Raw genomic sequence first — 13690 nt, 5'->3', positions numbered from 1 at the left:
TCCCAAATTGCTGCTAGTGACTTGGAGTGATGTAGGAGGAGTTCTTTCCTGAAACACAGTATTTAACTTGCACCGTGAATATGCTTAATCGCTGCTCAGGTGAATATGCATTTTAACTGCGAATGCTAACAACTATTTATCAGTGCAACTCCTCAGAATAATTTGCATCTTAAAATAACTCATGAGATTATTATTTTTAAAGTATTTTTCAGCCAGGAACAAAATATCTATAAGCCTCACATATTTTTTGCATTGTTTCCCATTTTTATATATCATGGTCATAAGCCTGATACGAATACTAGATAGATGAGTGTACTTCTAATAAATTATCAATTGCATGGTAACCTATAGCTTGTCTTTGCTGCCAAGTGGGAGATCTGATTCCATTCCTATTCTATTAGGTCCAACAGGAGGGGGCTTTATTAATGAGGCAATGTGCTCTCCAGCTCAGGCGAGGAAGAGATTTCAGATTTTCGTTGTGTATCAGCAGGGGCTCAATTTAATAGGGAACATGCATAACAGTTGGAACACAAAGCTGGCAATATAATAAGAGGACGCAGTGTGTATACAGAGGACTTGTACACTGTAGTGCTAAACATATATAATGGGAACAAGTTCCATAGGAAACTATGCGACACGTGGCCCGAGCATGTGGCCTATGCGCTGGAGGAAGCTGCAAGCTCACACACTTCCCCCACTGAATGGCTGCATAGCTCAGTGGTAGAGCATCTTCCTTACATGCAGAAAAGGCCCAGATTCAATGCCTAACATTTCCTGGTAGGGCTGGGCAGTGGCGTAGCATGGATTACCAGTGCCCAGGGCTGCACAGAAGCAGGGTAGGAAGGAAATGGATGGAGTATGCATGCACACGCAACTGCCTAAGGTGTCCACATCACCCAGGAGATCACAGGTGCAGGGTTAAGAAAAGAAGAGTTGTATTGTCTGGAGAGGTCATTCCTGGTTCTCATTGAGAAGTTGTTTTCAGTGGAGCCCAGAGATGGAAGCATGTAGCTGTATTGAGACAGCGCCAGGTGTTGAAATTTTGTGCCCGGGGCAACCGCCCCTGTGGCCCCCTTCCCCACGCCACACCACTGGGGCTGGGACTTTCCCTTGGCTGAAATCCTGGAGAACCATTACTAGTGCGCAGACCATTATGAGCTAGATGGACCTGTTGCCCGACTCCGTGTATGACAACTTCCTGCGTTCCACTGCACATGGAAGTTTTAGTGCATAATAGGGCAACCGGCATGATTCATCCATGAAAAGTGGGGCACAGATGTTGTTAGGCCCAAGCGTAAAGGCTGTGGTTGACATTAAAGGTTCTGTACATAATGGGAGATGGTACGAGCCTCAGCCTTACTCTCGCCTGGCTCTCTGTCCAGTCTAGAGGCCGCCCTACAGGCAAACCAACCCTCACATTCAAGTACAGTCATACCTTGGTTGTCGAATGGAATCCATTCCGGGAGTTGGTTCGACTTCCTAAAATATTTGACAACCAAGGTGCAGCTTCCGATTGGCTGCAGGAGCTTCCCGCACTCAATCAGAAGCCGCATCGGACGTTCGGCTTCCAAAGAACGTTCCCAAACCAGAACGCTCACTTCCGGGTTTGTGGCCTTCGGGAGCCAAAACATTCAAGTCACAAGGCGTTCAAGATCCAAAGTACAACTGTGTCTTTAGGTGTTCTGTAAGGCACTGTTGAGCAGAGTATGGAATGACTTGCCTTGATATAGTGTAGGGGTCCTCACTATTGAGATTGAGAGGCAATTCTGATCTGCTTGCCAGCTGAACCCCTAATGGGTCAACATAGTTGCCCCAAAGTCATAGAATCATAGTTGAAAGGGATCCCATGGATCATCCAAGGGTAGGCAAACTAAGGCCCGGGGGCCGGATCCAGCCCAATCGCCTTCTAAATCCAGCCCACGGACGGCCCAGGAATCAGCGTGTTTTTTACATGAGTAGAAAGTGTCCTTTTATTTAAAATGCATCTCTGGGTTATTTGTGGGGCATAGGAATTTGTTCATTCCCCCCCCCCCAAAAAAAAATATAGTCCGGCCCGCCACAAGGTCTGAGGGACAGTGGACTGGCCCCCTGCTGAAAAAGTTTGCTGACCCCTGATATTTTAGTCTAGCCCCCTGCAATGCAGGAATATATCCCCATACAGGGCTCAAACCTATGACTTTGACGTTATCAGCACCACGATCTAACCGACTGATCTCACCGGCAAGGCTCGGTACAACTAACCTCCTGGGATGCTATATAGATGTTTTCAAGCCCTATCTCAATTTCTGTCCAGCTGCATGCCGAGTTTTGATATTTCAGTGTGCTTCATTAGGTCCTGTTGCTTAAAAGTATTGACACTAGATCATTGTTCTTAGATTCACTCACAATGGCCCAGCAGGTGACCCCAAACTACACAGTGATCGTTATAGGCGAATCTAATTGTTCCTTTGCTCGGACAAACACTCATAACATTCGGCTGTAATATTCCCTGAGCACTTTGGTTTCAAATGTTGTATGGTGATTATTTTTAGCCCATTAAAAACTCTTCGGCAGGAAAGACATGAGTGCAGCTCCGATAATCCACGCTGCCTAATCGCACACACGGCCAAATAATCACAGAAAGTAGCTAGCCAAACTTTAAGTTTGGTAGCGACCTCAGGCTGCTAGCTTCCAAAATGTGCTGGCTTTTCTGTTTCCAATAGTCCATTTGCTGCCTTGCAGTGCTTTTGGCTGCCACAACTGAGTACTGGCCAAAGAGAAGCATTCTGTGTGCCAGTTGGATCGCAAGAGGATAGCTGAATCCATGGGTGCTTGATTAAACTTTGCCACCCAGTGTCACCCATTTAATTTTGGCTTTGAGATACCCACAGATAAGTTGAGGCCAAATGAATTGCTCAGGACATTTCTGAGTTTCGTAATGGCAGTGCCTAGAGGAATGGTTATCATAGCAGACCCTCCAAGTGTCCCTATTTTCCAGGGATGTCCCTAATTTAGAGAAGCCATCCCGGTTTCCAGTTTGATCCTGGAATGTCCTGCTTTTTCTTAGGATGTCCCTATTTTCATCGGAGAAATGTTGGAGGGTATGGTAGAGAAAACCAATAGTTGTTAATAGCTGTATTTCAGGTGTGGTTATTTATGATTTGGGTACCATGCCATTAAAAGGTGTGTTTTTTTAAGTTACATTGTCCCTAACACAGACCTTCCAAGGGTCCCTTTTTTCCAGGGACAGACCCAGACTTTTAGAAGCCGCCCTGGTTTCTGATTTGATCGCGGAATGTCCCACTTTTTCATTGGAGAAATGTTGGAGGGTGTGGAGTCATGCGACCCCTGAGCCTAGGAGATAAGTAACTAGACAACCTGTAGAAGTAGTAGTAGTAATTTTTTGTTTATACCTTGCCCATCTGGCTGGACATCCCCAGCCACTCCCCAGCGGCTCCCAACAGAATATTAAAAATACAGTAAAACATCAAACATTAAAAACTTCCCTTAACAGAGTTGCCTGTTGGAAGCCACCCAGATTAGATGGGCAGGGTTTAAATAATAAAATCACCATCACCATCATTGTTATGGAATAGGTTGTCCCTACACTGGTACCCCAGTATTGATGTATGGAAGTGAGAGCAGGACCATAAAGAAGGCTGATCGCTGAAGAATTGATGCTTTTGAATTATGGTGCTGGAGGAGACTCTTGAGACTGCAAGAAGATCCAACCTATCCATTCTTAAGGAAATCAGCCCTGAGTGCTCACTGGAAGGAAAGATCCTGAAGCTGAGGCTCCAATGCTTTGGCCACCTCATGAGAAGAGAAGACTCCCTGGAAAAGACCCTGATGTTGGAAAAGATGGAGGGCACAAGGAGAAGGGGAAGACAGAGGATGAGATGGTGGGACAGTGTTCTCGAAGCTACCAGCATGAGTTTGACCAAACTGTGGGAGGCAGTGGAAGACAGGAGTGCCCGGCATGCTCTGGTCCATGGGGTCACGAAGAATCGGACACGACTAAACGACTAAACAACAACAGTGGTACCTCTGGATATGAACCACCCCCTTTGTGAATGCTTCAGGCTATGCACGCGGCAAACACGGAAGTAAAGTAAAGGTTTCCGCCGACAGCTCCTGCGCTGGAGCGGGCTACCGCTACCCACGCCTGTGCAGAACAGTGCACCTCTGGATGCGAATGTTTCAGGGTAAGAACGGACCCCCAGAACGAATTAAGTTCGTATCCAGAGGTACCACTGTATTTTCAGCGGATAAATGTTGGAGGGTATGCCAACACCAAGTGATGCATATATCAAAAGCTGCCCTCTGGGTGATCAATGCACTACTGCAGCCCATTGAACTTAAGAGTTTAGTGGAAGTAACTATTTTAGGAACAGAGACCCATACATTTGCAGAGAAGCTCTTTTCCGTCATCCTTAAATAAGATCCTGTCTCCCATAGAGACTGCTGTTTATCCATTTGAATGAATCTCATCATTGTTTCCATGATCAACACACAAACCTCGTCTCTGTTCTGCACAGGAAAGCTTTTGAATCCAAGATTCTGGGGTGCGTGTTTTCTTTAAGCATTGAAGGGGCAAATCCTTCCTTGGCTCATTGAGCCTCACCTCAGCAAGATTGCACAGAATTACGTCTCCCTAGAATGGCTGATAGTTCACCAAAGATGCTGCACAGTGTTTCAGAAAACTCAAAGGGGAATTTAGAAATGGTTAGGCTTCACATTTTGGGTTTGTGAACTATTTCTCTAACACTTGAGCAAGTTGCAGCTGCTGCCCAGAGAGCTTGCTGGCGAAACGCGAGGCTGAGCTGTCCTGGCCGCTGCTGAAATTTCAGTAGCTGACATCACTTGGAGAGTGCCTGAAGGCAAGAACCCGTTGTAAACAAGCTGTCAGGCTTAACTAGGATATCCTGTGAAAATGTCTTAAACAAACGAGCAGCCACTTGGAGCCTGGCTCAACAAAGCAGCTATTCCTGGAGAAGCCTTGCTTGAGCTTGCATGGCGATCTTAAGAGAAAATCCTGCTTTTTCAAGAGGCGCCACTAGGTTTTTCCAGCCAGAATTTTACATCCTAAATTGTACCCAGGTGGTTGTTCACCGCCCTACAAAAAGATATCAGTATGATGGCGAACATGGAAGCCCAATGGCCACTGTGAACTAGGCAGCTGCAAGCACTTAATATTTTTTTAAACCCAACCCAAATCACTTTTCTTTGGCTTAAAATGGGGGATCATTTTCAACTGAGTGCTACATTGCCTGTTGGCGCACCACCTGGGGGTTTCATGACAGTGGTGACCACTGACCACTGACAGCAGTGGGCACAAGTGACACCACCTAGCTATATTCAAGCATTCATTTCTCTTAGGTTCCTTCCCCACACATCTGGCAAGATCTGCCCACTCCAGCCTGTCAGTCTCCTTTTTAACAGTTGACCATCATTTTTACGAAGTGGGAAGTCTTCTACTTCTGGAGGGTCCCCCTGTTATTTAGAAGTCTTACATCATATCAGGGGATATAGCTCCCCCCCCCCCCCGGCATCTAATAATCAGCAATTTTGATGCTGCTAGCAAATTAAAATTTGTTTCTCATCAGAGGGGATTTTTTTTTCTAGTGGCAATCCACAATATGGATTGAATGTACTTCCTTTTCTTAATACGCATTTATTGGTTGTGTTATGTGGAACTGGGAGTGGAAAGCTAATGTACTAAGTCCTACTGCAATGCGCTCTACGTGGGGCTACCTTTGAAGCTGACCCGGAAACAACAATTAATCCAGAATGCGGCAGCTAGACTGGCGACTGGGAGTGGCCACCGAGACCATATTAGACCAGTCCTGAAAGACCTACATTGGCTCCCAGTACAGTTCCGAGCACAATTCAAAGTGTTGGTGCTGAGCTTTAAAGCCCTAAATGGCCTCGGCTCAGTATACCTGAAGGAGCGTCTCCACCCCCATTGTTCTGTCCGGACGCTGAGGTCCAGCTCCGAGGGCCTTCTGGCCGTTCACTCACTGTGAGAAGTGAGGTTACAAGCAACCAGGCAGAGGGCCTTCTCATCAGTGGTGCCCATCCCATCAGATGTCAAGGAAATAAACAACTATCTGACTTTTAGAAGACATCTGAAGGCAGCCCTGTTTAGGGAAGTTTTTAATGTTTGATGTTTTATCGCTTTATTATTATTAATAATAATATTCTGTTGGGAGCTGCCCTGAGTGGCTGGGGAAACCCAGCCAAATGGGCCGGGTATAAATTTTTTGTTGTTGTTAAATTAAATAATTTAAAATACATGGACATAGAACAAGAACAAGTTGTGCTAAGTTGTGCTATTAAATCCTGCCAGAATTTTGGCTGAGCTGGGATTGGAACAGACTTAGAGAAGGGGTGAGAAATATTGTAGGATTGCAAATCTCATCATCCCTGACTATTGTCCATGCTGGTTGCAGCTGATGAGAGCTAGAGCCCAGTATCACCTGGAGAGCCAAATCTCCCATCCCTGACATAGAGCATAGAACCAGCCTTTGATTGGTGGTGCCATCACTGGGGGCTGTCCAATAGGCATTGACCCATGGCAGAGCCTATTGGGTGGTAGGTCCCCATTTGTGAAAGCCCACCTTAATGAAGTCCATCTGTCTTCCTTACTGACTTCCAGACATTTGATGGCTGAAAGGTACTGGGTGAAATTCAGTGTCTCTCTGAGACAATCATCCCATCAGTGCAAGCATTTTAGCTTGCCAGATGCAAAGAACTCCCCTCTCTTCCCCCAACACCCCCAAGGCATTTGGGTGGGGGAATACAGGGAGGGAAGCCCTGTTGTGCAAGCAGAAGTCTTTGCTCAGGGCTTCAACTCACAGGATTTGCTGAGTGAATCTTGCCCATCGTTCCTGGCACCACTGAAATCACTGGTTGAGAAAATGTATTTAACCGTTTTTTAGAATGCTATCAACAGTGTTTTCAGTATTGATGTGTTTGTGGCCCTGGGCTCCTTTGGGAGGAGGAGGGGCAGGAAATAAGTTAATGAAATAATCATACCTCCCTACTGTGAGCTTATACATTGCACAGCTGGGTAGCTCTTTATAATCTTGCAAGAGCCTCAGAACTTCTTCTCGATGGCTGGACCTCAACCTTCTTCTGTAACGTTTAATAGGTCTGGTTCTGTTATGAGTGCACACCTGGACTCACATGGACGTTCATATACACAACTGCTGAGAGGTTTGGGATCTTTAGCTGGTGTTATGGCATACGCTTGTTATGGACGTGTGTTAACGTTATGACCACAGGATGCTCTCACAAAGAAATAAAGGACGTTTGGTTTATTAGATGAAATGGGAGTGACAGAATCTATAAAGATGCTGCTTTAGACAGCAAACTTAAATTCTAAGCAGTTTAGCAAATTATGATACATACACACCTTGATTAAAGAGTAGAAGATTCTCTAACTGTTCTGAAAGGCTTACAAAAACGTGGGCATAAACTTGAATTGAAGAGGGGGTGGGGGAAGTTTATCTACCCTTTAAGTAAAGCAGAAATATGCTGAGTCCTGAGGAGCACTGGGGTAAGTGCTGTCCTGTTGCAGCTAGCCAACTAACCTCGTGGTGCTGTGGTCTAAACCAGTGAGCCTCTTGGGCTTGTTAATCAGAAGGTTGGTGGTTCAAATCCCTGCAATGGAGTGAGCTCCCGTTGCTCTGTACCAGCTCCTGCCAACCTAGCAGTTCAAAAGCACACCAGTGCAAGTAGATAAATAGGTACTGCTGTGGCCTCAACAAATGAAACGGATTTGTAAAAATGTTACATGGGGAAAAAAAATACGAGGCACTACACTTCTGTAAAACAAGAAAATCCTTAATAAAATATTTTTTTTAAAAAAAAAAACTTGCAAACTGCAAAAAAAAAAAAAAGGTACTGCTGTGGTGGTAAGGTAAACAGTGTTTCCGTGCGCTCTGGTTTTTGTCATGGTGTTCTGTTGCACCAGAAGCGGTTTAGTCATGCTGGCCACATGACCCAGAAAGCTGTCTGTGGACAAATGTCGGCTCCCTCAGCCTGAAAGCGAGATGAGCGCCGCAACCCCATAGTCGCCTAACCATCCAGGGGTCCTTTACCGTTTCACCTTTACCTGTATATAATGGTTTTTTGTATACCTTTTTGCCAAGGTATGCCAGTTGAGAGGGGAGGGGCTGTAGAATGTGTCCGACAATTTGCACAATCCCTTCCAGACTTTGCTGTCTAGTTCTCACCTTACCCATCTTTGGCCATCATGTTCCTGATTGCTTAACAAAAGAGCAAAAGACTTCAATAGTATCTGCACCTGCCCATCTCTGTCGGTGATCTGCCTTTACATCACCTTACCATTGTGGGGATGGATCTCACTGAGGAGTTTAGTATCATGTACAGTCGTATCTTGGTTTTTGAACAGCTCAGTTCTCGAACGTTTTGGTTCCCAAACGCCGCAAACCCGGAAGTGAGTGTTCCGATTTGCAAACTATTTTTGGAAGTCGAACTCCCAATGGGGCTTTTGCGGCTTCCGATTCAGAAGCCACACTTTGGTTTCCAAACGTTTTGGAAGTCAAACGGACTTCTGGAATGGATTCTGTTCGACTTCCAAGGTACGACTGTACTTGAAAACTAAATTTGCATGTGTTTGTCTTCTGGTCATTTATGGGTCAACTCAGGATATGCCCAAATGTCTTTCAGCAGGGGGCTGGAATCTGGCTTCTTCCAGGATCACCAAAGCTCATCATGGAGGGTCTCATGTCATATTTGAGTTAATCTTATACTTATGCCACGATCTATAGAGATAAGCCATATCATAAATTCAGATTAATGCTGGACCTTGAAATGCTATAGCTGAGTGAAGATGCACTATATGAAATGCAATTTTTTTATTTTATTTTTTTGCTCTCCATGTTTCCCTCTTCTCATCTCAAATATGCCCTTTCCCCTTGTTCTTCCTGCAGGTATCCTTTAGGTACCACTGTAGATTATATAATGAATGGCGTCGGACCAATCAAAGAGTTATCCTCCTCATCCCAAAGTCTGTCAGCATCCCTTCAAACCAGCAGTCATTGCTGGGCCTGCATTCGGTCAAAAGGAACTCAAAAGAGACAATCGTTTAATTGTGATAATCATGAGCTGGGGCCATGAACTACATGCGGGGGTCTAATTCCATCCAAACCTGATAGTGGTTATTATGAAAATACAAGACTCTTTATGACGAAGAGAGGACACGACTGTTGGAATTGAAATCATGGATGCTGCAATCATATGATATTTGCTGAGCTGCCAAACCTGCTTAAACTTTAGCAGATACTGTATGAAATTCCTCAATCCCATGTTGATATAGCTGCATCGCTAGGGATGCAACCCTTTTTTATTGTTGTTTAAAGATTATTAAACTATGATGGCAAACAATGCAAAACACGTCTGTGGCGGTATTTCTTTAAGTGGTTTGACAGGTTTCCTGCCGCATTCCTCCTCTCCCACCCACATTGAACGAGAAGAATAGGAGGATGTTGTGCTGCAATTGAACTTTAATAAGTGAAATGCCATTTGAAAAGAGAGAGAAGTATTGGTTTGACACACACATTGGTCTCATAAGAGACTTAAGATTTTCCGCTCAAGCCTCACAAAGACTTGCCAAATGTGCAAAAGAAAGTCTATTTACTGATCACCCTTTATTTGGTTAGCATACATACATGCACACCATGGGAACAAGAGCTTCCCAATCAATGGCAGATGAAATTCTGCTCCTGCGTGCCTTTCCCCCGCTAATGGGGAAGAAGGTAGCTGCTGCTCAAGTATCGGGCTATAACTCTCACCATCTCTGACCACTGACCATGTTAGCTGCAGCTAATGAAAGCTGGGAGTCCAGCATCTGCCCTCCCCTGCTTTAAAATGCTTAAAACCTGCAAATTAGGTAGCGATTAGCATAATCTGCCAAATGTTGGGTGGTCTGCTCCACTCATGTGCTCCATGCAAGGTTAAAATATTTTGATTGGTTATTTTAAAATTATCATCTTAAGAGCAGAGAAAAACAAGGAAGAAAACACTTATTTTGGCCATGCTAAGGATAATGGACAGGACGCGGGTGGCGCTGTGGTCTAAACCACTGAGCCTCTCGGGCTTGCAGATGAGAAGGTCGGCAGTTCGAATCCCCATGATGGGGTGAGCTCCCGTTGCTCAGTCCCAGCTCCTGCCAACCTAGCCGTTTGAAAGCTCTCCAAAAAGTGCAAGTAGATAAATAGGTACCGCTCTGGCGGGAGGGGCATTTCCGTGCGCTGCTCTGGTGTTGGTGTTCCGTTGCGCCAGAGGCAGCTTAGTCATGCTGGCCACATGACCTGGAAAAACTGTCTGCAGAGCGGACAAATGTCGGCTCCCTCGGCCTGTAAAGCGAGATGAGTGTTGCAGCCTCAGTGTCGTTCGCAACTGGACTTAACTGTCAGGGTCCTTTACATTTAAAGATAGTGGACTGGTTACTAACAATAGTCTTGTACACGTTTAGTCAGAAATAAGTCCAGTTGAGTTCAGCGAGACTTCTTTCCAGGAAAGTAGGAATAGGATTATAGCTAACCATGAATGCTGAGTTTGCAGAGGAGAATAGGCAATGTATAGTACAGGCTTTGCTAGCCTTGGCCCCTGAAGAAGCTTGAGCTACAGTTCCCACATCACCCAGCAAAGTTAGCTGGGGCTGACAGTTGTACAGTGGTACCTCGGGTTAAGAACTTAATTCATTCTGGAGGTCCGTTCTTAACCCGAAACTGTTCTTAACCTGAGGTACCACTTCAGCTTACGGGGCCTCCCACTGCCGCTGGGCGATTTCTCTTCTCATCCTGAAGCAAAGTTCTTAACCCGAGGTACTATTTCTGGCTTAGCAGAGTCTGTAACCTGAAGTGTCTGTAACCCGAGGTAAAACTGTAGTCTAAAACATCCGATATTGTATCTGACCAGATGAAATTTCCTTGAGGGATAGACAGGAGATTCTGCATGTTTTCCCTATCGATCCCCTCCTTCTGGGATTCATAGCAGAACATGCTGGGGCATTACTCTTGAAGGCCAGAGTAATGTTGTAGCTTCATACCTCACATATCAAACATATCAGTGCCGTAAATACTGGTGTAAATCTTGAGTGAGCCACGTTACATCAGAACAGAGTTTTGCCCTAGTTCTCCAGATTTATTTTGTAAGAGGAGCTTCTGCATACATAAAGGACTGCCTCATTAGACATGTTCTAGGAAGTCTGGGCCTGAGTTGCATAACAATCAAGTAAAGCTACAATTCTCTGCTGGATTTTCCGCTTGACAGGTAAATTTAGATGAGAGTATATAAGACTACTTCTTCGTACCAGTGAGACTTCAGGTCTATTTGTGAACAAATGTTTACAGCAAGCTTTGTAATTGTGGCCAATTCCAATTTGGAATTTTTTAAAAAAAATTCCTGGGTTGTGGTACGCCTTGCTTACAACTGCCCCTTCCTAAAGAGAAAAAAAGAATTGTTTTATTCGTCCCCTTATCCATTTTAGAGTTAAGCTATCAAATGGACTTGCTTGTACCAACAATTACCGCTGGCAAGGCGGTGACATGTAGCTTATGTGCAATTTATTATCTTTTTCTAAGTCATGGCAAATATATAGGGGGCAAGCCCCGCATTTGGCTTGTATTTCCTGTGCAGTTGTGGGGGGTCGAATGGGAGGGGATATGTAAAAAATATGGCTTATATTTCAGATGGAATAAGCAACTGTTATTTGGCAAAACAAAAAACCCCATGTAATTAAACTTAGAAGTCTGACCACCTGACTTTTTGAACAAATGAATGTATTCTTATATAATCTTGAATACATTCAAAACAAGAGCACGGGTGCCCTTTAGATACTGCAGAATTCTTCGAAATGACAATCCAGTAAAAGCTACGATATTAGGACAACTTCAGTATTTCATTTCTTATTTCAGCAGTGCACCAGAGCCTGAGGTCCTTCACTCAAAACCCTAATTAAAATGGCCCCCCACTGCCTAATCTATACCTGCTTGGTATGTGAGCAACGAGTGCCAAAGTCCTGAGGCTTATTCAAAGGATTAGTTCTGCAGCTTCATCATAGCACCTATGTGACTTAAGACTCCAGAGCCAAGGATTTATGCCTGCTCAGGCTTTTGGCACTGGAAGGCCTACTTACGCCTTATGCAGGGGTTTCTCACCCCTTCCCAGAACACTGGCAGGTGCCTAAGCGGGCTTTCATGACGGAGAAGCACATAGATTGGCCCGCTGATTAGATTGTATACCTGAAGGAGCATCTGCACCTCATTGTTCAGCCTGCACAAGTGAAGTTATAGGGAACCAGGCATAGGGCCTTCTCGGTAGTGGCACCCGCCCTGTGGAACACCCTGCCATCAGATGTCAAGGTGTAACTATACAACCTTTAGAAGACATCTGAAGGCAGCCCTGTATTGGGAAGTTTTTTATGTTTGAAAGTTGCCCAGACTACTACCACTAATAATAAATAATATGCAGCAACAAACCTAAGTTCATTAAGCCCTGGTAGGCTCTCATATTCAGAGGATGAGTTGTCACCATGTATCCTAGTCTTCAAAGGAGTCTCTATTTTGAAGGATCCAAGTGTTGATGAGGAACTATAAGGGAGAACTGAAGATGCCCATGAAACATTTAACACATGCATAACAGACTGAGCAGAGACAGAAACCACCTGGTGCCAGTCTTCCCCACTATGGCAAAATGTAGTGTATTTTTACTTATAGTGGATTGGCACCTATAAATTAGCAGGCGCAAATTTTATGCAATTTTATTCTCCTTTTGAGAATGTGTGAAGTGGTCCTCTGGGTGTGTTTGGCCTAGTGAACCATAAATAGTGCAATGAACAAACTAGAAAGGGGTAAAATGCCTCGTTCCAGTTTGTCGGTGCACAGGGAAGACTCAAAAAGCCTGTCCATTTTCTTAGGACAGGAACATAAACTTCCAATGTGAGTGTTGACTTGTCAATCAACTTGTACCTGGGTAGAGAAGGATCTCAGGGTTATACAATTTGAGAAACAACTCTCTATTGTTTAGTTAACGCAACTGAGAATCATTTGCAAGGCATTTTTCAGGTTTTGCTGTTTCCTCATCTACCCAACTCAGGCGCAAAAATATGAGATGGGGCAGCAAAGGGGAGAAGCATAAGGAAAGGATTTCCATCACTCCTTAGCAGCTGCCTGCGGCTCCCTAGGGACAGCAGCCTTGCAATGTGAGAATTCCGATATCAGCATTTTAGACATGTGATAAATCCATTTTTAACTTTCAGAATCCGAAAGGCTGATCTTAGTAGATACCAAAATCTTCACACTTTACAGTTTAATTGTAAGAGTACATTCAATAGGGAAAGCAAAGAGAAATATTTCTGTGTGGTTTTTATCTTAGAATAAAGCTGATCTAAGAAGTAGGTTTTACATTATTGCTTAGCTCAGCAGAAGGCAGAAAGAAGTGCTTCCCAAGCAGCAACTGTGTCACCAAGAGACAAAAAAAAAGTTAATCTAGGGTACCTTGCCATCTAACCAAGAGAAAATATTTAGCATTGGTAGCAAAGTTCTGATGCAAAATTGGATGAGGGAGTTTGTGATACTGTTGTAACATTTCGATCAATGTGCAATCAGAAATTTAGTTTAATGGAAGTTCTAATACATACATTTGACGAGCAAGACAGTGAGACTTATTTCAAAGTATA

At 44.4% G+C, this 13690-nt stretch overlaps 1 protein-coding gene and 1 long non-coding RNA gene across 4 annotated transcripts in view; one reads left to right on the top strand and one right to left on the bottom strand.

Moving 5' to 3' along the window:
• Nucleotides 1–9400, top strand: part of MARCHF3 (membrane associated ring-CH-type finger 3) — a 165282-nt gene extending 155882 nt beyond the window's left edge. For all 3 annotated transcript variants that reach the window (XM_080973178.1, XM_080973179.1, XM_080973180.1), the window contains one exon: nt 8940–9400. In XM_080973178.1, coding sequence (XP_080829304.1) covers nt 8940–9098 — 159 coding nt within the window. In that variant the 3' untranslated portion in view covers nt 9099–9400. The remainder of the gene's footprint in view (nt 1–8939) is intronic.
• A 1730-nt stretch (nt 9401–11130) lies between these two features.
• On the bottom strand, nt 11131–12540 carry LOC308458970. Its single transcript, XR_013977792.1, has 2 exons — nt 12492–12540; nt 11131–11452 (listed from the first exon to the last, which is right to left on the bottom strand). It is a non-coding gene; the product is annotated as an uncharacterized lncRNA (long non-coding RNA).
• Between the last annotated feature and the right edge of the window lie 1150 nt (nt 12541–13690).

This window comes from Podarcis pityusensis (genome assembly GCF_964106645.2).
Source record: "Podarcis pityusensis genome assembly, chromosome: 11".
NCBI classification, from domain to species: domain Eukaryota; kingdom Metazoa; phylum Chordata; class Lepidosauria; order Squamata; family Lacertidae; genus Podarcis; species Podarcis pityusensis.
The sequence above is the reverse complement of the archived record's forward strand: the minus strand, read 5'-3'. Positions and strand labels throughout refer to the sequence as shown.